This window comes from Vombatus ursinus, unplaced genomic scaffold (assembly GCF_900497805.2).
Source record: "Vombatus ursinus unplaced genomic scaffold, bare-nosed wombat genome assembly UNPS02014841.1, whole genome shotgun sequence".
Lineage (NCBI taxonomy): Eukaryota > Metazoa > Chordata > Mammalia > Diprotodontia > Vombatidae > Vombatus > Vombatus ursinus.
Window position 1 is genome coordinate 2,729,228 of NW_020954619.1, and position 24,346 is coordinate 2,753,573.

A 24,346-nucleotide genomic window follows, 5' to 3' on the forward strand; every position below is an offset into this window, starting at 1 on the left:
ATCAAAGGTATGCTTATCTCTGTGTAGCTGAGGTCAAGTGGAAGAGAAACAGATTGAGGTCCTTCAGGACATTTGAGGGAGTATCAATATGTACAGAAATGTCTCCTAGTGTAAGAGAGGGAGATGGGGAGGACAGAAAGATTATGAGTCGTACATTCAACTTAATGAGAAAGGAAAGAAATGTCCTGGAGGTTACAGAAAGCAGCTATCAAGATTTAGATAGGATGATAAATTTGAGTAGTGTGAACCTCAAAAGAGATTAGTTAAGGTGGTTATGGGAGGGTCTGAAAGTGGTACTAAGAAACAAGGAGTAATGCAACTCCTCAACCATGATCAATGAGTTAGAGAGTATTAGAGAAAGAGTAGTCAGGAATGGAAAAGGTGGCAGGGGAACACGTTGTCAAGAGGGTGTTATTTCTTTCTGAAGAACACAAGATGGAAGGAGTGAAAAAGAAAGAGGTTTAAGATGAAAGGAACTTTTGTTAATTGCTGAGCAAGCATTTCCAGGAGCTTGGTATTATTAGAATAGGTTGACTATAAGGAGATAGGCATATGCTAATCATTTAAACAGAACTAAATAGAGTTTTTGAACAGAGATATCAAGTTATTCAATCATAAATATGTAAAATGGTAAAAAAAAAATTTAAAATTTCAGGTATTTTATTTTGTGATTGGGGGAGGTGTTAAGAAAACATCTTATTTTCTAATGCTATAAAAAGAACTAAATTTTTCTATTTAAAAGTACAATTCTGTAGTAATTTATCAAACCTAATTAATTTGTATTTTGATTTCCAAATCAGCTTATTGTGAGTTCAATTAAAGTAAAGCAATTGATTATGGCCATCTCTCTTGGTGAACTGATAAAAATGAATTTGTAGACCCAAAAAACTGAAGATCAGACCTTGTAGGACAGAGATCCCTTTTAAGGCACAGTTATTGTCATAAGGCCTGGTCTAAAAGAGACCTCTTTATTTATGACTGCTCTGCTCACTCACAAATGAGGAAACTAAGAAAAATGATGCTAAATTACTTGTACAAGGTCATACACCAAATAAAAGATAAATGGAACTACAAAACTAGACTTTTATTTCTTATAGCCAGTCCTAACTCTTAAAGAACTCAATTTAACTTTTTTACCCAAAGTCATTGGACAAAAATTAAATGAATTAAAGAAAAATAATTTTTAAAGTAATAATTTCAATACTGATTTGGGATTGTGGTTGTCTATCATTTACTTGACTGTACTTCTCTTAGCACCTGTGCCCTACAGCATTATAAAAAGAAACAAAAATTCTAAATAAATAAAACACAAATTTGGAGGGGGTTGATTATTGATATTTACTTTGCATTAGAAAATTATATAAAATAAATGAATGCCATAGAGAAGTAAAGGCTATTAAGTTAGTTAATCAAGTAAGTTATATATCTCTTTGGTTTGTCACATAACAGAAAGAAAACATGCTTGAAGTGGTAATATAATTAATTCTACATAAATGAATTCTTTACCAAACAGAATATTATAGTTATGTAATTTTTTCAATGTTTTCCTACTTTCAATTTATTGGCAACAGTCTGATATTCTGACCAAAGTTTTAAATGAAAATGAACTTTTCAATCATCAGAATTTTATAAGAAAAAATAAAATAAAATACTTGGTATATATATTCATAACCTAAGTAAGAAAGCTGGCACAATTTTTCAACATGAACTTGAGAGCACAATTGAATAACTTAAAAGTAGCCACTTATAGGGACAATTAGTTGCACCTGCAAACAATAAAATAAAATAAAATAATAGGGAATTTCTTTAAGCTTTTTATTTCAGGGAAAACTGCTAATTGTGATTATATTCATTTATGTTTTATCAAGACATATACTTTCTAAATTTTTAAACTAGGTACAGTAAGTTAATAAGCATAATGCTTATTATATACCCAAGGCAATATCCATTACATTTGAATGAATTATACATACCTAAAAGCCAAATAATAATACATCACCCAATATCATAGTTTTTGCCTAAAAATCTTTGACTATTTAACACTTAATGGAAGAAAATAATAAAGGGAGGGTTTCTTTTAGGAGGGACTAGGTTGAAATGAGTTAAAAGAAGTGATGCAAAAAAAATCAATATAATATTAAAAATACATAGAGGAAAATAAAATCAGAAGGATACACAATAAGCAAGACAATTTGGTTACTACCTTACTAAATTTAATTTTTGCTTTCTTAGAACAAATTACATTATGGAAGCTCATGGTTTCATATACAATGTCCTTTTTCATTGTTCTTGTATACTATAATGTATGTGTTTGCTGGTGATTCAGTTCATAATAAAAAAAATGATAGTAAAAAAGAAAATAATACTAATAATTCCACTCACTTAAAAAGGCAATATGGCATAGTGGATAAAAGTGGTGACCCTGGAGTTGGGAAGACCTTGTTCAAATCCCACTCTTATACTTATAAGCTGTGTGTGATCCTGAACAAGTCACTTAACTTTTATGTGCCCTCTCTCCCCAGTTCTTTTTACTATATAGTAAATACAGAATCATAGAATATATATAGAATCATAGAATGTTTTTTTCTAACGACCTCAGTTCACTTAGAAATAACACATTATTAAATGGGCATTCTGGGAAGATGGTGGAGTAGGTCAGAAATTTCCAGGTTCCCTAGATTTCCTCCACAAACAGACAGAAAATCACCAGGAAATGAAAGTAGAGCAGTAAAAATAAAGGGGTAAAGCAGTTGTCCTCATAGGACATCTTGAGAGGACCTCAGAGAAGACTCCAGGGCTGAAATTTAGTTTGAGTAAAGCGTAAACACCTCCAGGTCAACTCACTGAATCAAAAAACAGCAGGCCCTGAGGGAAGCAGACGAGGCCTCAAGAAATTTCATCTCAACTTTCAAGTCATTCACAGCCTCAGGAACTTTCACCTCACACATTTCCATTTAAAAAACAACAGAAAGCTGAGTGAGGCAAGACTGAGGGACCCCTTGCTATTTCTGGAAGTCTGGTCTCAAAGTGGAGGGATCCCTACCTCTGGTTGTAGGAGTGAAGGGGGAAGAGCACTCCCAGTGAGTGAGCATGGAGAAAGAACATTTTCAGGTCAGCATGTCTGGGGCTTTGGGAAGGAAGAGAGGAGTCCCTGAGACTGAACACCCTGCTCTTCCTTTCCCTCCCCACAGAATTCAGAAAACAACAGTAAGAAGGACCTGAGGCCTAGGGTAACATTACCTACAACTTGGGGCTAAAATTTAATAATAAAAAATATTAAACTGCTGAAATAAAATAAGAAAAAATAAAAATGAGTAAGCAAAGGAAAAAGAACCTGACCACTGATAGCTACATTGCTGTAAAAGAAGATTTGGGTTCATATTCAGACAAAGATAATGAGGTAAATAAAAAAAAAAAAAAAGCCACTCCTACCCCAATGTGTAACATCAAAAGGTCACAAGCCCAAAAAGAAATCCTGGAAGAACTTAAAAAGGAATTCAAAATTAAATAAGAGAGAATAAAGAAAAACTAGAAAAAAATAAAAGAATTCAAGAAAATTATGAAAAGATAGTTAGCCAATTGGAAAAAAGAGATACAGAATCTTAAGGAAGAAAATTAAAAAGGAATTCAAAAATCAAATAAGAAAAAATGAGGAAAATTAGATAAAAAAGCAATCCAAGAAAATCATAAAAAGAAATTTAACCAATTAGAAGAAAGAGAAACAAAAGCTTAAGGAAGAAAATAACTCCTCAAAAACTAGAATTGGACAAGTGGAATTGAATGATGTTATAAGACACCAAGATTTAATAAAACTAGTAAAACTAGAAAAGAATCTGAAACATCTCACTGGAAAAACAATTGACCTGGAAAACAGATAAAGGACAGACAATATAAAAACTGTTGGACTACCTGAAAAGTTACAATAATAAAAAGAATCTGGATACAATATTACAAGAAATCACTAAGGAAAATCGCTCTGAAGTTCTAAAACAAGAAGGTAAAGCAAAAATAGAAAGAATCCACTAATCATCACTTCAAAGATATCCTAAGATGAAAACTTACAGAAATGTCATAGCCAAGTTTCAAAATTTGCAAGCAACAAGAAAAAAAATTTAAATACTGCAGAAAAACAATCAGGATTTCATAAGATCTAGCAACTTCTACACTAAGATTGCAGGTCTTGGAACATCATAATTCAAAGAGCAAAGGAGTTTGATTTGTATCCAAAAATAACTTACCCAGTAAAGTTTAGTATAATCCTGAATGAAAAAAAATGGATATCTGATGAACCGAAAAACTTGCAGGTATTTGTAACAAAAAGGCCAGTACTCAAAGAAAATTTGATATAAAAGATCCAGAAGAAATAGAAGGAAATCATTAAAGACTAATTATAAGGCACTGACAAAGTTTAAATTGTTTACTTATGATATATGAAAATGTTATCAGTACTCTTAAAACTTATAATTACTAAGGTAATTTGAAAGAAAGGTTGTGGCTGAGTTGTGTAAGATAGCGTAGAAACAAAACTGGGTAGAAAAAGGTAAAAAGGAGAAATTATCTCATAAAAATGGGGCTTGAAAGGAAGAACTAATACAGAGGAAACAGGTAGGGGTGGAGGGTTGGTAATGTTGGAACCTTATTCTCATCTGGGTTGAAGAGGAAACAAAGTATACATTTGAAGAGTTCTAGAAGTCTTTTGAACTTCTAGAAAGGTGAGAAAACTGGGGGACAGGGAGGGAGAGGGACTTTTAAAAGGGTGTATAGAATAGAATTAGGAAGGTAGGGTGAGAAGACAAGGGAGGGAATTTTAGAAGGGTGGATAAAATAAGGAATAAGAGGGTAAGAGAAAAAGATAAGTTAATAGGGATAGGGTAAAAAGAAATACTAAGAAGGAAAATAGTGAGTAAAAATAAGATAGAGGGAGATTCACAAATAGTAATTAGAACTTCGTCAAATCTGTAAGATTATGAGTCATTCCCCAATTGATAAATGGTCAAAGGATATGAACAGACAGTTTTCCAATGAAGAAATCAAAATAATTTACAATCATATAAAAATGCTCTAAACTATTATTGATTAAAGAAATTAAAATTAAAACAACCTTGAGATATCATTTTACACCTACCAGACTGGCTAAAAAGAAAGAAGGGGAAAGTGACAAATGTTGGAGAGGATGCCTGGGGAAAAATTGGGACACTAATAACATTGTTTGTGGAATTGTAAAATGATCAAATCATTTTGAAGCGCAATCTGGAATTATGCCTAAGGAGTTATTAAAATACCTAAACCCTTTGGACATAATAAGAGAACACTGTACAGAGTAACTGCAATATTGTTTTAAGAACGACTTTGAGCAAATAATTTATTTCATCTATTATAAATACCCAAATTAACTATAAAGGACATATGAAGAAAGACGCTATCTGCATCCAGAGAAAGAACTGATAAATATAAGTATGTATAGAATAATTTTACATATACATGTATATGTATATGTATATGTGTGTGTATATACACACCTATTTGTGTCTATTGGTAGCCACCTGGGGGGGAGAAGAAAAAAATTTTTTTAATTTACATAATTTTGTTGTACATTTAAAAGGGATAGCAAGCTGTGCATAGCAGATTTGCAGTTTCATGTATAATCATCTTTTTTATTGTACTATGTTAAAGAAATGCTTGTTTTATTTGATAAATTAAAAAAAAATAACTTACAAACCTTCATAAACATCCTTCAAAGGTAAAGAAATAAGTACTCTTTGGACAAATAAATATAGTATGGTCTTACATGGATGCATATGAATGTATATGTCTATATATGAGTATGCTTATGATATCTAAGTATATGGATGTGTATGTAAGTGTATGTATGTATATATCTGTGTATGTGTGTATACATGTATGTATATATGTGTGTATATAAATATATATTTGCATAAACATATATACATATATATATCCACACTTAAATGTAGCCTTCTTCGGGGGCTAGGGGTGGGGAAGAGGAGCAAGGGGTGGAGAAAAAAGAACAAAGTAAAAAGCGCACAGTAGAGAACAAAAGAAAACTTACAAGGAAGCAAAGAAAAGATGGACACATCTGAACACAACGCATAGCATCTGTTATATAGGCTTTCTTGAAATGGAAATTTACTGCTGTATATTTTGAATTCTCTCTTACTTTCTGCTCTGCAAATAGCAATGCTTTTTTTTCTTTTCTTATTTTGTATTTAAGTTTTAATATTTAAGTTTACAATGTTTCTTTTTCTTTTTTCATTGTGTATTTAAGTTTAAAAGAAAAAAAGAAACAAGTATCTCATTTTATAGATGAGGAAACTAAAGCACAGAGATGTTTTATGACTTTTGAAGTCCTTCACAACCTGCTCCTTTCTACCTTTCCAGTCTTCTCACACATTAGTCTCCTACACTCATGCTGTAATCCAGCTATACTGGTCTGATTACTGTTCCTCACACATGACACTATTTCTTAATGCTGCCTTTGCAATGACCATCTCCCATTTCCGGAATGCCCTACTTCCAATATGCCCTGTATAATCTTGAATGCACAGTTGTTTGCATTTCCTCCATTACAATGTGAGCTACTTGAGGGCAAGGGTTATTTTTGCCTTTCTTTTCATTCCCGGATCTTAAACACAGAAATAAGCACACAGTAAGCAAGTAATAAATGTTAATTTAATAACTCACTCTTCACCCCCACCTCTTAGACTTCCTGGCTTCCTTCAAGATATAGCTCAAAGACCATCTTCTGTAGGAAGCCTTTCCTTGTCTCTTCCCTATCCTACCCCTAGAACTTTCCTTCACTGATTACATTCCATTTTGAATGTGTATATCTTACATATAGTGTAGGTGTTTGCATATAATATATCATATATAATGCAGATATTTCTCTCCCCCAACAGAATGTCAGCTCCTTGAGGGCAGGGACCCTGTTTTTATCTTTCTTTGTTATCTCCAGTGCTTAGCAAAATGCTTGAATATAAAAGGCACTTAATAAACGCTTGATGACTGACTGACATGACTTATAAAGAGTTAGTAATAGAGCCAAAAAGTGTCAGCCCTACAAGAAGATGCTATAAACAATGATTTACTTAATTTAATTTGATGGACACAAAAAGGTCTAACTGTCTCAAAATATCTCCCTCGTCACAGCATTGCCCTTCTTCTGTGTAGTTTGAAATGTCCACTGAATCATGTATAGGTTATACAACAAAGGCTGGGTACTTTTCCCAAATGAATGTCGCATTGTTGTTTAGTCATTTTCGTCATGTCTGACTCTTCGTGACCCCATTTGAGGTTTTCTTGGCAAAGATACTGGAGAGGTTTGCCATTCCTTCTCCAGCTCATTTTAAAGATGAGGAAACTGAGGCAAACAGAGTCAAGTGACTTGCCGAAGGTCACATAGCTAGTAAGCATCTGAGGCCAGATTTGAATTCATTCTGACTCCAGGCACAGCACTCTATCTACTATGCCACCCAGCTGCCCCAAATTAGTGTCTCAGGATGAGTATATTAGATTAGTTAATTGTCACACTGGGTCAGGTAGGTGATACTGAAAAAAAAAAGTAAAAGATTACAGAAAAGATAAAATTGAATTGGGGTAGGGGTACCACTGCAGAGGCAACAGGAAGTTGTTGGGGAAAGAAGGACAGATCTGGAGAAAAAGTAACCCTGTGAACTTGTGCAGGAGATGTAGAAGGAAAACTATTTCACAAATTTGCCTTGGAAGTAAAGATTAAAATCGAATTAGAGTTCAGTTGTTTAAATACTAGAGCATATTAAATGACACACAGCTAAGTGATTATTTAACAACTGGCCAAAATGTATTAGCCTGTAGTAATTAACTGTAAGTGAATAAAATACTATTATTAACAACTACCCTTGGTATTTCTAACTGGCTTTATAAAACTGTTTTGGTAGACAGCTACTGAAGGCTACAGATATTAATTTACAGATCTTTGCTAGTAATAAAGAAAGATCGTTTCTTATGAAAGGTTGAGCTAGAGGCAGAACTGTAGATCAACAGTCAGATGTTCTATTATGAATGTTATGAAACTATAACAAGTTTAAGTCCATTAGACATAGATATATCATATTCTAGCACCCACAATCTCAATTTGGCAGAGAATAATGCAATGAATCATATTATATAACAAATCTGTTTGCAAACAGAATTATAAATGAATATGTGTTTTTTATGTCATACCAAAACTGTAGTTTATGACTAACAGTATATCAATTTTATAAAACAGCTTGGAGAAAGTAGCAAGCGGCTTGGTTAGGCTTGCAACACATATAATTATCTCACAAAACACATACATGGATGAGAAAGATTTCCCTTGCCAGGTTCCTTCCACCACCTTATAAAACATGCTATATTTTAAGACTGTCATTTTTATTTTACCTGATTAAAAAAAGTGAAAGAAAGACCTTTTATCTCACTGCATTTGATGTCTTCAGTTCCTGATACAGAAGGAAATTTGGTATATTTCCAACATCTCCCACATTTTGTGACTACTAATCTAAATTTAGCCTACAATAAAAATATACTTGGCCATCATCTAATTTTAAGTACATGCTGTGGGACCAATTAATCAACAGACTTTTTTGCAAGGCACTGTGCTAAATGCTAGAGCTACAAAGAAAGTACAAAAACAATCCATTCCCTTCCAAGAACTTGCATTCTAATATCTATCTTAAATTGAGATCCTTTTAGAAATGCCTTAACTAAATTCCCCTGAACAAGGTTCAAGACAGACCTGCTTTATACTAAATTCCATTTAAATAAAATAGTGTTTTCAGTTGCTAATGAGCTGGAGAAGGGCTAAAGGCAAAAAAAACCCAGGTAAGAGTTAAATGTAAAAAAAAAATCACTTTATCATTTGTAAATTACTTAAACATGTTTTGTGAATAGCCACTCTTCCACTTAGACATCCAGTATAATAACTTTTGCCGGGCTAATAAGGAATGTGAATTTAAAATCATAGAAGAACTCTTAGAGGCCATCTAATCCAACTTCTTCATAAGAAAATTGAGACCCAGAAGAGTAAAGTGATTTACTCCAGTTCACATAGCTATTAAGTGAAAGTTTTTCTAACTATACCTGTAATACTCTATTTACTCTGTTACGATGCACCACCATTTATTTTATTAAATTAATTATAGGCTTACGCAAATAAAGTAACTAAAAGGTCCATACACTTTGACCCAGAGAATCCATTACTGGGCTTATGCCCCGAGGAGGACACTGATAAGAAAAAAAAAAGTCCCCATATATAGCATACAAAAATATTTATAGCAGCACTTTTTGTGGTAGCAAAGAATTGGAAATGAAGTAGAAGCCTATCAAATGGGGAACGGCTTATCACTGTGCTGTAAAAAAAATGATGAATGAATATGATGAAAACAGAAATACGGAAAAGTCTACATGAACTGATTCAGGATGAAGTAAGCAGAGTCAAGAAAACTATGCACAATGACTACAACTTAAATGGAAAGAACAACCACACACAAAAATAAAAAAAATAATGTTGTGAAATTAAAAAGAACAGGCATGGCTTACAAAGCAGAGATATGAAAAGACTCTCCTATTCTATCTCCTTGCAGAGGGAGGAGGTCCACAAGTATTAAACATTGCATATATGTTCAGACTTTTTTCAGCTGATTTTTTCCTCTACTTTTTTTTTGTGTTTAAAAAAATGTTATTTGTTATATGAGATGGCTCTCAGGGAGGGCAGGAAAGCCAATTCTGGTGGACACTATGATTGTGCAAAAAATAAAAGACATAAGTAAGAACTTATTTAAAAAAACCTATTCCAGGCTTAAACAAAATTAGAGCCAATACAATTTTTAGTTATCAAAGTTGTTTTTCAATAACTATTTCAGTGTACAAAATAACTAATGGCAACTCATATGGCCATATTACACAAAAGTTTCTGGGGAGAATAAACCCAGGATGCTTAAAAGATGTGCTTCGGTCCTGGTCCAGCAACATGTTCTCAGGGCCTTAGAGAAAGAGTCTTATTTTACAGAGGTAAGTTATTTAGATATATACGCCCAACATGGCTCTGGAAGCTTAGAAACCACCCTAGGGCTCAGAAATGTTAAAGGCTAAAATAATCCCAGGACCCTACTGTTGTCAATTGATTGTACAAATAGAGTATTTGAAGTGACCTGCCCAGGGGTGGCCAGAATGTTTAAAAAACTAAAAACAAACAAAAAACTTTTACATACAACTTTGCCAACATGCATGAATTCAGATTTTTAAAATAATAATAATAGCAGCTAACATCTATATAGCAGTTTATGTCAACAAAAGCAGATATATCTACTTATTCCTCAAGAAATAGATCATTCAAATCTAACTCAAATTGGGAAATATATATTAAATATGTTACTATGAGTCTACATAAGCAAATAAAACTATGGGAAAATGGAAAATCAAATAATAGAGAATGTAATAAATCAGAAAGACATACAACATAGTAAACAAAAATCTAAGCCCTTGGTTTAGATCACTTAAAATACGGTACAATTGCTTAGGATTTGGACTAATCTTAAGCAACACTTCTCATTTAGAATCCCTCTGTATGGCATCCTGACAAATGGAATAAGAATGGCAACCACACAAAAGCATTAATTTCATTACTATAATACCTGACTGGCTTTTCATCCACACTACTACCTCTGTCAATAAGAGCTTCCTCAGGTAAGAGGCATTTAGCTGATGTGTGCTGTAACAATCTCTGAAGCTGGTGAAGGACAACTGCTCCACATGCTTCAAGGTCTTCTTCTTTCAAAATGTCAGTTTGATTACAAAGGCTATAAAATAAAACAGGTGCTGCATGAAATGTTTATTTAAGCACAGACCAACAGCTTATAGAATATATGGTAGTTCTTCATGGTTTAATGAAATATATCTGTAATATAATCTAGACATAAAAATGCAGCAACTACAATGTCTCTTGACAAAGACGTAAAACAGAGCAATGTTGGAAAACTTGCTTTACAAAACATGGTAATCAAACCCACTTTTAACTCCTTGATGCCAAAAACTATGCACAATTCTTTAGCTGGGCAATCTTATTCTGTGTACCTATGATAATGAATTACATGAAAGTTTTGGTTCAAAAAGTAGCAGTGTGGTACAGTAAAAAGGGCATTGGATATAGAAAAGACCTGGATTTGAATCCTGCTGATTCTACCTACTACTTGTGTGACCTTGGGCAGCTCACTTAACCTCTATGGGCCTTGGTTTCTTCATATATAAAATGAGGATACTGGACTGGATAATCTCTAAAGTCTCTTCTATCTCTAAATCTATGAACTAAAGAAAACGCAAGAGTTATTTTTTATCATCAAGGTATTATATCTATAACTCATAAGGAATTTTAAAACTTGTTATTGCTATTGCTATGGATTTAAGGAATGAAAGTGATTAGATGAGGTATATCTATTTTCCAAATGCAGAAAAATGACCACTTCTATTTATTCAACAAATACCTACTGACACTGGCATTTAATTTCTTCTTAATTTAATTTAATTCTCATCTACTTTTCTAGTTTTATTTCATATCACTTAATGTATAGTTAATTTCAGACAAATTGGTCTCCTAGCTGTTTCCCATACACAATATATCTCCTGCATTTATGTCTTTGCCCAAGTGGTCTCCCATACCTGGAATGCATTCCTTCCTTACCTGTGACTTTTGGAATCTCTAGCTTTCTTTAAAACATTGCTCATACCTCCTACATAAAGCTTCTCCTGATCTCCCCAATTGTTAACCCTGTCTCTCTCTTGAAATGATTTTGTCTTATTTTGTACATACTTTACATTTATATATGTATATACAAATATTCTACAAATGTACAGAGGTGGGAGAAATTAGGACAAGTTTGGGGAAACATCTGGTAGTGTAGGTTAGATGGAATGCAGAATGTGATAGAATGTGAAGCAGGGATAGAAAGGAAAGCTGGAGATATTGTGAAAGGTCAAAAATGTCAAACAAATAGCATTTGTTCACAGAGGTAATGGAGAACCACTGAAGTTTTAAGTTCTCTGATGCTAAAATCAGTTCTCTTGTAACTGAGAGACACTGCCCTGACTTTCAAGAGGTCATTCCTTAAGTTCCCTATACCAATTCCCCTTTCTGCCCTGCTGCAGCCCCAGTAAAGAAACTTGTCTCCTACTTTATTGAGAGAAGAGACATTATTCATCACAAGTTCCCCACTTCTCTACTATTCCACATCATACGCAACTGTCTCTTTTGTCCAGTCTCTAACAAAGAAGTGGTCTTTCTTGTCAATTTTAACCCATCTACTTGTGCCCTTAATCCCATCTCCTCCTACCTCCTCAGTCTCTCATCCATCAGTCTCTCAAAGTCAATATATTCAAAATGGGACTCATTACCTTCCTCTCTACATTTTATTTTCCTCCAAACTTCCCTATTTCTGCAGAGGTCACTGCTATCATTCCAGTGAACCTGGGTGTTTCTCAACTTTGGAGTTACCACTGACTGTACTCTCTTCCTTGCCTTCCAAATACAATCCTTTGCCAGGTTCTGTTGATTCTATTGCTACATTCTCTCTCAAATCCAGTCCCTTCTTTTTATATGGCTACTACCTCAGAGTAAGGAAGACCTGAGTTCAAGACCTGCCTCTCATATATGCTGGCTATGTGACTCTGAGTAAGTCACTTAACCTCTCAAAGTGCTTCTCCAGGCAACTCTCCAAGACTATAGATTGCAGAGAAGATGCAAGTCTGCACTGGATGAAAGAGTTCCCTCATCTGGAAGTTATATATACCAATGAAATCATAGGTCAAGTAACATTATTCCTATCCATTTCTACTTAAAATTAAATAGCACAAACCTTATTAGCAAGTTAAACCTTTCTTGATCTATGATCGCTTTTTGATAGAGTTCCACAGACTGCAGGCTTTCTTGGGCTAACTTGTTTTCTATGAACTGTAACAGATGGGAGAATCCTTTAAATGTCAAATAATTCCTGCAGAAAGATAATAAAAATCTTAAAGTAGTAGTTTTTAATTTTATCTAACCAAGGTTAAGCATATTATTGAACTTCTGTCTTTAGGGAAAATTTAAGATTCTTCTTTCAATTTTCATTTAATGAAATTTCATTCCATTCAAAATCCATTTGAATTTCAAACAAATTTGTAAACATTCATTTGTTTAAACTCCAATTTAGAATGAAACAGCAGATTCTTATGAGAACATAAAGTGCAAAGAGACTGAGGTTACACAAATAGCATTTTTTAAAGGGGAAAAGAATTATGATATAGATATTTGTTCCTATATTTAGCAACAGTGAGAATTGCTTCCCAGTAAAAAACAATACTGTATCATTTCTACAGGGAAAAAAATTCTTTCTAGCTCTATAACAACCTTTTCACACTTCCACAAGTATTATATCTTTTGGATACTTTGAATTATGTTTCAATACCAACAAGGATTAGAGTAATGTTGGGTTTTAGATTTTGTTTTCTTTAGTGAATAGCCCGATAAAATGAAGTGATATTTAACAGCCATAAATAACTTCAAGGTTAAAATATATTTTTTATGTTATTAGAAAAAAAATTGCTCCTTCAAAATCTTTTGACTAGTTAATTAGATTAAAAAGGATGATAAAGTACTATAGTTAGTCATATTCAAGATTGAGAAGGACAAAATTTATTTGGGAAGAAATACTTGAGAAAAGAAAACAAAGTAAAGGCAGCATAAATCTGTATATATGCAGGCCTCAATTAAGTAACAACTAACTTAGATCCAACTCAAATGTCACTTTCTCCTCCTCTTCAATGAAACCTTTCCTGGTGTCCTACCAGAAGTGATTTCTCGCTCATCAGAGAAATACTACACTTTATCTATTCTATACTCTCACTGTACTTATTATAGTCAAACCCACTGGATATAGAAAGATACACACACAAGCATATGAATACATGTATATACACATATTTATACATACATATATCTGTGTATATACATATACACGCACACAGCTTTTCTCATACTGGACTATATGGTCTTTGAGGGCAGGGATCATATTTATGTGTTAGCAGGGGTGTGTTAGAGTCTACTTGACCAAGTTGATTATTCATTTTTCAGTGTGAGCATTTACATACCAGAAATTGGCAAGTGCTACAAATCAGGGCTTGATTTATTGTTTTGTTGATTGTTTAGACTTAAGAAAATGTTAATAGTGAAGATTAAACTTAAAAGTGTGCTGTGCATACTTTTTTGGGGGGCAGAGCTGGTTGTTAAACATTTACCAGCACAATATGTTTTGTCATATTTAACTAATAAGTGCTTAAGAAAAGGGAAATGGAAAGGTAAGGAAAAAAGGGAGGAGTATCCCCTTCCAAATATTCTATCAACTCAAACCAATCAGTTAACAGGGATTTCCTGACTTAAAGAATGTCTTTCATGGGGGCAGTTAGGTGGTGCAGTGGATACATCACAGGCCCTGAAGTCAGGAGGAACTGAGTTCAAATTCAGCCTCAGACCAAACGCTTGACACTTACTAGCTGTGTGACCTTGGACAAGTCACTTAACTCCAATTGCCTTAAAAAAAAAAAAAAGAATTTCTTTCATACAAATGTTAAAACACTTTGTTTCAGGTATATGTAAAGGGGTAACCTTGGTTTCTCTATAGTTTGTTCTGAGTGGGAGGATACGGAAAGTCCCCACTGCTGATTTCTAGGGTGGAAAAAAATCTTGATTCTGACACACACATACCTGTGTGACCCTGGGCAATTTACTTATCTTCTCAGTACCTAAGGCAACTCCTAAGAAATTATCTGCTACATTTCAGAATTAGGAGAACTGTGTTGGTGAATGAAAGTGCCAAGCCAGGGAGTTTCCCAGGCCTACAAAATCTTATACCCTCTAATTAAATTCCTAAATTCTTAGGAAAATAAGTTCTAAATTCCAAATGACTTACAAATGAACTTTGGAAACAAAACCCATTTCTTAATGTGTGTTTAAATTTTATAATATTTTATCATGAGAGTTCAGAAACGGATCCCCAAAGCCTGCATATTCACTCAGAAAATCACAAATTAACATTATGCGTGTTGTACTGTATTTTTTTACTTATTTTATTAAACACTTCCAAATTACATTCTAATTTGGTTCAAGTCATACTTGAGAGTTCTGGGGACCCATGAAGCACAGGCCAAGTTTGATACCTCTGCTCTAGTTGTTCTGAGATATTCACTAAACGGTAACTGTTAGCAAAGTCTGAAAACAGAATAAGAAATTTAAAGATAGTAATAATATATTTGAGTATAGTGTCATATCTAATAATCTATTTTTGCTCTTCAGAAAAACTAAATTTTTATTTAGACCAAAGATATGTCAGATTAAAAAATAACTCCCATAAGAATAGTTTTTTTTCTGTTTTTCCTAAAAACTGCACCAAAAAAGTGACAATTTCACAAATAATAGAAAGGTAGCTTATCATTTTAAGGAAAGATTTGAGAGAAGAGAATTTATAGACTAGGATCATCTCTCAATGCAAAATAGGCAAGAATGTAATCAATAAGGTACCATGGACTAGAGCTACTCAAATCATATAAGGCTACCTTGAAGTTAATCTTTAAATCAAGAAGGGCTGGATGAAGTTAATCCCCTAGTCAAGAAGGGCTGAGGCAAGGCATTGGCAATAAAAAGGATCTTCTGCCACTACTGTAACAGTTGGTTTAGACGGAGAGTGGATTGAAGTTATTAGAATATTACATTCCTTTGTAAAAGAAATTGATTACAGCATAGTGTACAAAATGGAGATGTTCCTATCATAAAAGTTGTAAGTGACATGCTTGTTAGTAGAGTCAGAAGTGAAAACTTAAGGCCACATGATGGGCATTTTAGAGTGCATGAGGTACAAGTATCTTTTCAACAGTTTAGAACTGAAAATCTTTTATAAGTACCCAAATCAAAATTAGCAAACGTTATTTTCACAAGCAGTCAGAAAAGTTTTGGTTAAGTGAAAGAATTTTTATATTTAGGTTTAAGCTCAACTTTTAATGCAGTACTTTATTTCCCTAGTCTTAGATCAATACAATTCTTATTACAATATTTCCCTTACTCTGGACTGAATTTTCTAGGATGTCTTTCTCTGACCCAATTAATTCAACATGTTAAACCCTTAAGAATGAAATGAGCTCTAAAATGTCAGAGTTGCAAATGCACAAAAATCTGATTATAAAGTTGTGGACTTGGTGATGATTATCTTTTATATACAGTATCCGCCCTCACCTACAGCTTAAAATAATACATTTGTGTATTCCAATTTTGATCTTTGCCCTACTATTCAGGGAGTAAATTTTTATTCTTGAAATATCTACAGAAGTAATTTTATGCTGAATAATTATTGCTAAAATAGGCAACGTTTTTAGTTTATATGAAATAGCCCTAGGTACAGTCAAAACAAAGGCTCCAATGGCAATTATACTATAATTTGGAGTCACCAATCATTTTTGCATAGATGCAAATCAAGAAGATAGGTTTTTTGTTTTTTGTTTTTAATTTTTTTAGGCAATTGGGGTTAAGTGACTTGCCCAGTGTCACATGGCTACTAAGTGTCAAGTGTTTGGTCTGAGGCCGGATTTGAACTCAGGTCCTCCTGACTTCAGGGCCGGTGCTCTATCTGCTGCACCACCGAGCTGCCCCAAGAAGACAGGTTTTAAAAGTCCACCTCGTAAAAAAAGGACTGCACCCTCAGGAACAGAATCATCATATTAGAGATCCAGAGCTGCAAAAAAACTCAGAGGCCTTCTAGTCAAATCCCCCCCCCTTTTTTTTACAGTTGAGGAAACTGAGGACCAAAGAGGTGGACATCCTCCTGTACATCTTAACCTTACTTTCAAATTCTTTTTCTACTTTTGAAAAGGAAAAACAAAGTCTATAATTTGAGTTTTTTTTCTTTTGCCACCTAACAAAAATATCAATACTGATGGAAGAAGACACATTAAGCCTTGTTGCTTATTTATATTTCATTGTGAATTATGTTCATCATATCATTTCCAGCGGACAAAATCTGGTAAGAGGTACTTAAGCAATGGTTACCTTAGGGAAGATGGATTAGAAGTGAGACCCTAGAAGAAGGGAAAAGCCTATGGAAGGAAAAGGCTTGGGCACTAGTGACAAGAGCACTTCTTAGAATATCTTATCCTAGAAACTTTATTTTTAGTTTCCCTTTCTAATCAACTATTTTTCTTCATGACTTCTTAACTTTTCCTCAATGCTCTTTTTTTATCAATGTTTATATCATTACATGAATTACTCATATATATATACACACATAAGAATATACATAGAATATATAATGTAGAGATATGATATAAAATACATGTAGTACATATGTATTATATATATGTAATATCTTTGTATTAGAGGAGATAACATATCTCTATCTCCTCCCCCAATATAATCATATAATACATGTAATATATATTAGAGGATATTATATTGTATATATTATATATGAAAACATAATATATATAAAAAACATATATATGACATTATATAGCTATCTCCTCCCTTAATACATAGCATATATTTATCTCCTCCCCTAAAATATAATATATATTATTTATCTATCTCCTCAATCAATAGAATACCAGTTTCACATTATCAACCACCTGAAGAATATCCCCACCTAGACATAAGCACCTCAAATTCTATATGCCCCAAAGAGATCTCTTCTTTCTTATATGCCCATTGCCCAACCTCCTCTAATTTCCCTATTTCCAGTGACAGTACCACCTTTATCTCAATCCTCCAGATTCTAAACTTCAGTTATCCTTAACTGTTCCCTTCCCTACAATACCAAATCACTTGCCAAGTCTTATTGATTCTATGTCCACAATATACTTCACATTCTTCCCTTTCCACCGTCACTAATCTAATTCAAGTCCTCCTTATCTCCTGTTTGTATTGCTGCAATAGACCTTAAATTGATCTGCCTCTTTCCAGTTTTCCCCAATCCATCCTTCATACAGCTATCAAATCACAGGTATGACCATGTCATTCTCTTGTTCAAAAAACTTCTCTAATGCCTCAAAGATAAAACACAAACTGAAGATGGTATTAGTGGATATACCATTTGGTACCCAACTATTTTTCCAGACTTATTTCATAATACTCCCCCTTCCTTGCACTGTCACAAACTGGCCTCCTAGCTGTTGCCCAGACTCAGCATCTCATCTCCCATCTCCTTTTCTTTCCATAATCTATCCCCTAAATTTAAAAGGTAGTACTTATTCATCTTCACCTCTTAGAATCCATAGCTTCCTGGAAGTCTCAGCTCAATGTTATGTTCTTCAAAAGCCTTTCCTGATTCCTCCAGTTTTAGTGCTGTCTTTCTTCCTAAATTATCTTGTATTTTATTGCTTTCATGTTGTGGTAGGCCCCCTCAGCTTGCAAGCTTCTTGAGAGTAGAGAGTTTTTTTTGGTCAGTCAGTCAATGCCAGGCACTATGCTAAGAGATGGGGCTGCAAAGAAAGGCGAAAGACATTCCTTGCTCTTGAATCTAATGCAGTCACAGTCTAATGCAGAAGACAACATGCAAATAACTATGTACAAACAAGGCATATACAGGAAAAATAGAAGATTTTTGTCTTTGTTTCTACATATCAAAGTCCATTGTACTCAGGGTTGGGGAGGGAAATTGGTGATTTGAACTCTTTCATTCATAGCTCTTTCAGGAATTTGTTAGTCAAGCTTCACATGCAAAGAATTTCCATATTCAAAGATTAGATTTCCAACTAGTTCTTGCTTTCATATATTGAACACTTGGGATCATTGATTTAGAATCAGAAGGCCCTTAGGAAGTTCCTACTCAATAAAGCCCCATTATTGTGAAGGCTTGTAGCAAATATACCTAAAGTGTTGTTTTTTATTGCTTTAAAAACACAAGAAAACAACAACAATAAAAAAACACACACAAAAAACCCAGGTGTTCAACTCTGGATAGGCACATGTAATCTTTCAAAAACTTTTTTTTTAGCTATAAAAATGCTATGAAAGGATTTTAAACTTAGTTCTTTGTTACTCAATTTCTGTTAAAAAGAAGCTAAGACTCTATCTCAGTCATATTTTGAGAAGTATATGCCAAATTTAACATTACCCTCAAAAGATTATTATCAATTATATATATTTTTAAATTTTTTATCACAATTTTCATAGGGTTTACAAATAGCAAATTATCCCCAAAATGTGCTATTGGCGATTTTGGTTAATGAGGGAACTGAAACACATTAAACTAACAAAAAAGAAAATGAGTACCCATTATAGAAAATATGTTTAACTTGGGTCTTCCTGACTTCCAGGCCTGGTGCTCTCTCCACTGGGCCACCTAGCTGCCGCCATATGCATATATTTACATCAATCAACAATTTATTAAGTGCCAACTATGTATGAATTCTGCTAGACACTAGAGATACAAACACAAATGTGTATATTTTACTAGGGAGATACAGATGAGTAAATACAGGAGAGATACAAAATAAATACATAGTGATTGGGTAAGGTCACACTAACAAGTGGGAAAATCAGGAAAGGTTTTTTGAAGGAGGTAGAATGTGAACTGAGCCTTTAAATGAGCCAGAGGTTCCAAGAGGCAAAGGTGGGGAGAAAATACATTCCAGGAAGAGGGGATAGACAATATTGGAAAAGGTCCAGAGTCAGAAAACAGAATCTCATGTTTAAGGAATAACAAGGATTTGCAGCATGGCTGGAGTGCAGCATGTATAAAGCCTGGAAAGATAGGATGGGATCAGATTTTATAAAGGGTTTCAAATGTCAAAAAAAAGAATTTGTACTTTGTCTTAAAGGTAAAAGGGAGCAAAGGAAGTTTATTGAGTCTAAGACTGATATCACTGAACATGTACTTTAGGAATAGCCTTTAGGCAACTCTGTAGAGGATACACTGGAGAGGGAGTGAACTACAGAACAAAAACAAAGCAATTTTGGAAGGGGACGGAACTAATACATGAGGGGATCAGAAAAGGTCTCAAGCAAGAAGTTGTACTTGTAATGAGTCTTCAAGGGAGCCAAAGTTCCAAAAGTCAGATTGAAGCAATCAGAGTATTTCAAGGATGAGGGACAGTGTGTGCAAAGGCCCAGAGGCAGGAGGGGACATATGTACAGGAAACAAGATATAGGCTAGCTTGGCCAGAGAAATTAGTCAGCAAAAATAGGTTGGAATCAAGTGACACAAGAAATCATGAAAAACAAGTCAATAGCTTGCTAAAGGACACCCCCAAAAATACTGAAGAAAATAACACCTTAAAAAATAGACTAACGAAATGACAAAAGAGGCCTAAAAAGCCAATGAGGAGAATGCCTTCAAAAGCAGAATTGGCCAAATGGAAAAGGAAGTCCAAAAGCTTACTGAAGAAAACACTTCCTTAAAAATTAGAATGGAGCAATTGGAAGCTAGTGACTTTATAAAAAATCAAGACATTGTAAAACAAAACCAAAAGAATGAAAAGATAGAAGACAATGCGAAATATCTCACTGGAAAAACAACTGACCTGGAAAACAGATCCAGGAGAGAGAATTTAAAAATTATTGGACTATCTGAAAGCCATGATCAAAAAAAGAGCCTGGACATCATCTTTCAAGAAATTATCAAAAAAAAGAAAGAAAGAAAGAAATTATCAAAGAAAACTGCCCTGATATTTTAGAACCAGAGGACAAAACAGAAATTGAAAGAATCCAGACCACCTCCGGAAAGGAAAAGGAAAACTCCTAGCAATATTGTAGCCAAATTTCAGAGTTCACAGGTCAAGGAGAAAATATTACAAGTAGCCAGAAAGAAACAATTCAAGTTTTGTGGAAACACAATTAGGATAACACAAGATTTAGCAGCTTCTACATTAAGGGACCAGAGGGCTTAGAATACAACATTCCGGAGGTCAAAGGAAATAGGATTACAGCCAAGAATCACCTACCCAGCAAAACTGAGTATAATCCTTTAGGGGAAAAGTGGACATTCAGTGAAATAGAGGACTTTCAAGCATTCTTGATGAAAAGACCCGAGCTGAATAAAAAATCTGACTTTCAAATACAAGACTCAAGAGAAGCATGAAGAGGTAAACAGGAAAGAAAAATCACAAGGGACTTATTAAGGTTGAACTGTTTACATTCCTACATGGAAAGATGATATTTGTAACTCATGAGACCTTTGTCAGTATTAGGGGAGCTGGAGGGGAAAAAATTAAATGTATAGATAGATAGATAAATAAATAGATAGATAGACAGATAGATAGTAGATAGTAGATAGAGGGCACAGGGTGAGTTGAAGATGAAGGAGTGACATCTAAAAAATAAAACTAAACAGTGACAGATGATTATACTAGGAGAAGGAGAAAGGGAGGGGTAGAATGGGATAAATTATCTCACATAAAACAGACAAGATAAAGCTTTTACAGTGGAGGGGAAGTGGGGGAAGGTGAGAGGGAATGAGTGAATCTTATTCTCATCAGATTTAGCTTGAGGAGGGACTAACATACACACTCAATTGGGTATGGAAATCTATCTTACCCTATAGGAAAACAGGGGGAAAGGGGACAAGAGGAGAGATGACAGAAGGGAGGGCAGATTGCGGAAGAGGGTAATCAGATGCAAACACTTCTGAGAAAGTATAGGATCAAAAGAGATAATAGAATAAATAGAGGGTGGGATTGGATGAAGGGAAATGTAGCTAGTTTTTCACAACATGACTACTATGGAAGTGTTTTGCATGACTATACATGTATAACCTGTACCGAGATGCTTGCCTTCTCAATGAAGGTGGATGGGGAGGGAGAAAGGGAGAAAAATTTGGAACCCAGAGTTTTAAAAACAAATGTTAAAAATTGTTTTCACATGCAACTGGGAAATAAGATATACAGGCAATGGGGTATAGAAATCTATCCTGCCCTATAGGAAAACAGAAGGGGAAGGAAAAAAGAAAAGGTGGGGGGAGATAGAAGGGAGGGCAGATTAGGGGAAAAGGTATTCAGAATGCATGCTGTCTTGGAGGTGGGGGGAGGGGAGAGATGGGGAAAAAATTTGGAACTCAAAATCTTGTGGAAGTGAATGTTGAAAACTAAAAATAAATAAATTAATGAATAGAAAAAAATAAAAAAGAACTATTTCATTAAAAAAATAGGTTCATGAACCTATTCATATCATGAAGAGCATTAAATTCCAAATAACAGGGGAACCCAGTTCAAGCTGGATATAAGACTAATGTCCTTGTCCCCTCCCATTGGGATTCATGGCATGAAGGGCAAAACAACCAGAATGAAGTGGTTTTCCTTACTTGGATTACTGAGGGAGGCTGGGATCTTGTGACCGGGCCTTGCTACCTCATACTGCCTCTTCTCCCTCCCCTCCTAAATGGGAAATCCATTGTACTCTGCATTCATGGGACATCCCCCAGGATGGTAGGTTTGCTACCCTGTTAGCTCAATTTAAGACGATTTATTCCTCAACTCATGGCTTAGATTTATTTCAGGACTTGACAAAGTGCATGCACTGAAAACTTAACAATCAGCTTGTGACAGTCTGTTCAAGCTTGTTCTAGAACATCCCTGTCACTCCCATCCCTTTTGTGCATATACTCCTTGAGAAAGCAGTCAACAATGAATGTTCCTCCCCTTCTCTTCACACTCTCCTCTCAACCGTCTGTAGTTGGGCTTCGGACCTCACTCAACTGAAACTGTTCTTTCCAAAGTTATCAATGGTTACTTGACAAATTTAATGGATTTTTCTGAATCCTGATCTCTCTATGAAACATCTGAAACTGCTGGTCTCCTTTCTAGTTCTCTCCTGTTTCTCCTACTTCCTGTCTAACTGTCCAAACCCTGGCTCCATCCTGGCCCTTCTCTTTCGCCTCATATTGCCTCACTTGCTGAATTCATCGGCTCCCATGAGCTCAACCATAATCTCTCTAATCTCTATTCTTGGACATACATACATACATATATGTATATGTCTCTGTCTACATATCTATGTATATATGTATACACACACACACACACACACACACACACACACACACACACATTCCTAATCTCTCCTCTGAGTTCACCAATGGTTTTTTGGATATTTTGAACTAGATGTCCTACAGGCATCTAAAACTCAACATTTTCAGAAACAGAACTCATTGTTTTTCCCCTAAAACCACTCTACTCCAAAACCTCCCTATTTACTATTGAGGATACTACCATCAATCAGTCACCCAGGCTCACAACTATGGTATCATTGTCAACTCTTCACATGAATTCACCCACATATCCAATTTGTTGTTATATCCAGTCATTTCTACCTTCACATTTCTTGAATATATGTTCTTTCTCTCCACTCACTGAGTCACCACCGTTATATAGTCAAGTCAGTCCTTCACTACCTTTTGCCTGGACTACTGCAATAACCTTCTAATTGGTCTCTCTGCCTCAAGTCTCTGTACTCTAATACATCCTCTGGCTGCCCTGGCAAGGCAAGAAGTATTTATCAAGCATTTATCATGTACCAGGCACTGTGCTAAGTACTGGGGATACAAATACAAGCAAAAGAAAGACAGTGCCTGACCTCAAGGAGCTTACATTCTAATGGGGGAAGACAACATACAAAAGGAGCTGAAAAGCATGGGGAGGGGTGGGGTTATGGAACAAAGGCACAGAAGTGGGGACATGGTATCAAAGTCCAAAAGTCAGAAGCAGAGACAAAAGAGGGCAATGAAAGTTGGTTAGCCTGAGCCTGTCCCTTAAATGGAAGCCCTAAGAAGACCTCACCAATTGAGGAAGGGAGACAATATGGCAAAAGCATGTTCCAAAGTGAAGAGACCCCAGGTGCTGAGTGAAGTTCCAGAATGAGAGGGTAGTTGAAGCATGGCGGCAAAGACACAAAAGTCAGAAACAGAACTAGGAGCAGATTGAAGGTTGGCTTGCCTGTGCCCCTCAAGATCCAGGAGGAACTTACCACTGGGAGGAGGAAGCTGGCATGACAGAAGGATATTCCAGGGCAAATATGGCACAGGTGTTTTTCTGAAAGCAAACATCTATCTATTCATGTCATTTCCCCTCTCCCTCAGTAAATTCCAGTGATTCCCTATTACCTCCAGGATCAAATATAAAGTCCTTTGTTTGGCATTTTAAGATCTTCACAACCTGACCCCTTCCTACCTTTCTACTCTTCTAACACTTCACTGCCCTCCCTATAGCCATTACAAAGTATTTACTTTGAAATATATTTTTGTATATACTTACATATGTACATTTTGTCTCCTTTAATAGAGGATAAGATCCTTGAATGTAAGGA

The 24,346-nt window shown here is 34.8% G+C and overlaps 1 protein-coding gene across 6 annotated transcripts in view; it reads right to left on the reverse strand.

Moving 5' to 3' along the window:
* KIZ (kizuna centrosomal protein) overlaps positions 1 to 24,346 on the reverse strand; it is a 205,913-nt gene that overhangs the window by 62,963 nt on the left and 118,604 nt on the right. For 3 of the 6 annotated variants that reach the window (XM_027840432.1, XM_027840428.1, XM_027840427.1), the window contains 2 exons: positions 12,885 to 13,019; positions 10,671 to 10,835 (listed from right to left, as the gene is read on the reverse strand). The exons of 1 other annotated variant lie outside the window; for it this stretch is intronic. In XM_027840432.1, coding sequence (XP_027696233.1) covers positions 10,671 to 10,835; positions 12,885 to 13,019 — 300 coding nt within the window. The remainder of the gene's footprint in view (positions 1 to 10,670; positions 10,836 to 12,884; positions 13,020 to 24,346) is intronic. 2 more of the 6 variants (XM_027840429.1, XM_027840430.1) reach the window with 2 other exon arrangements.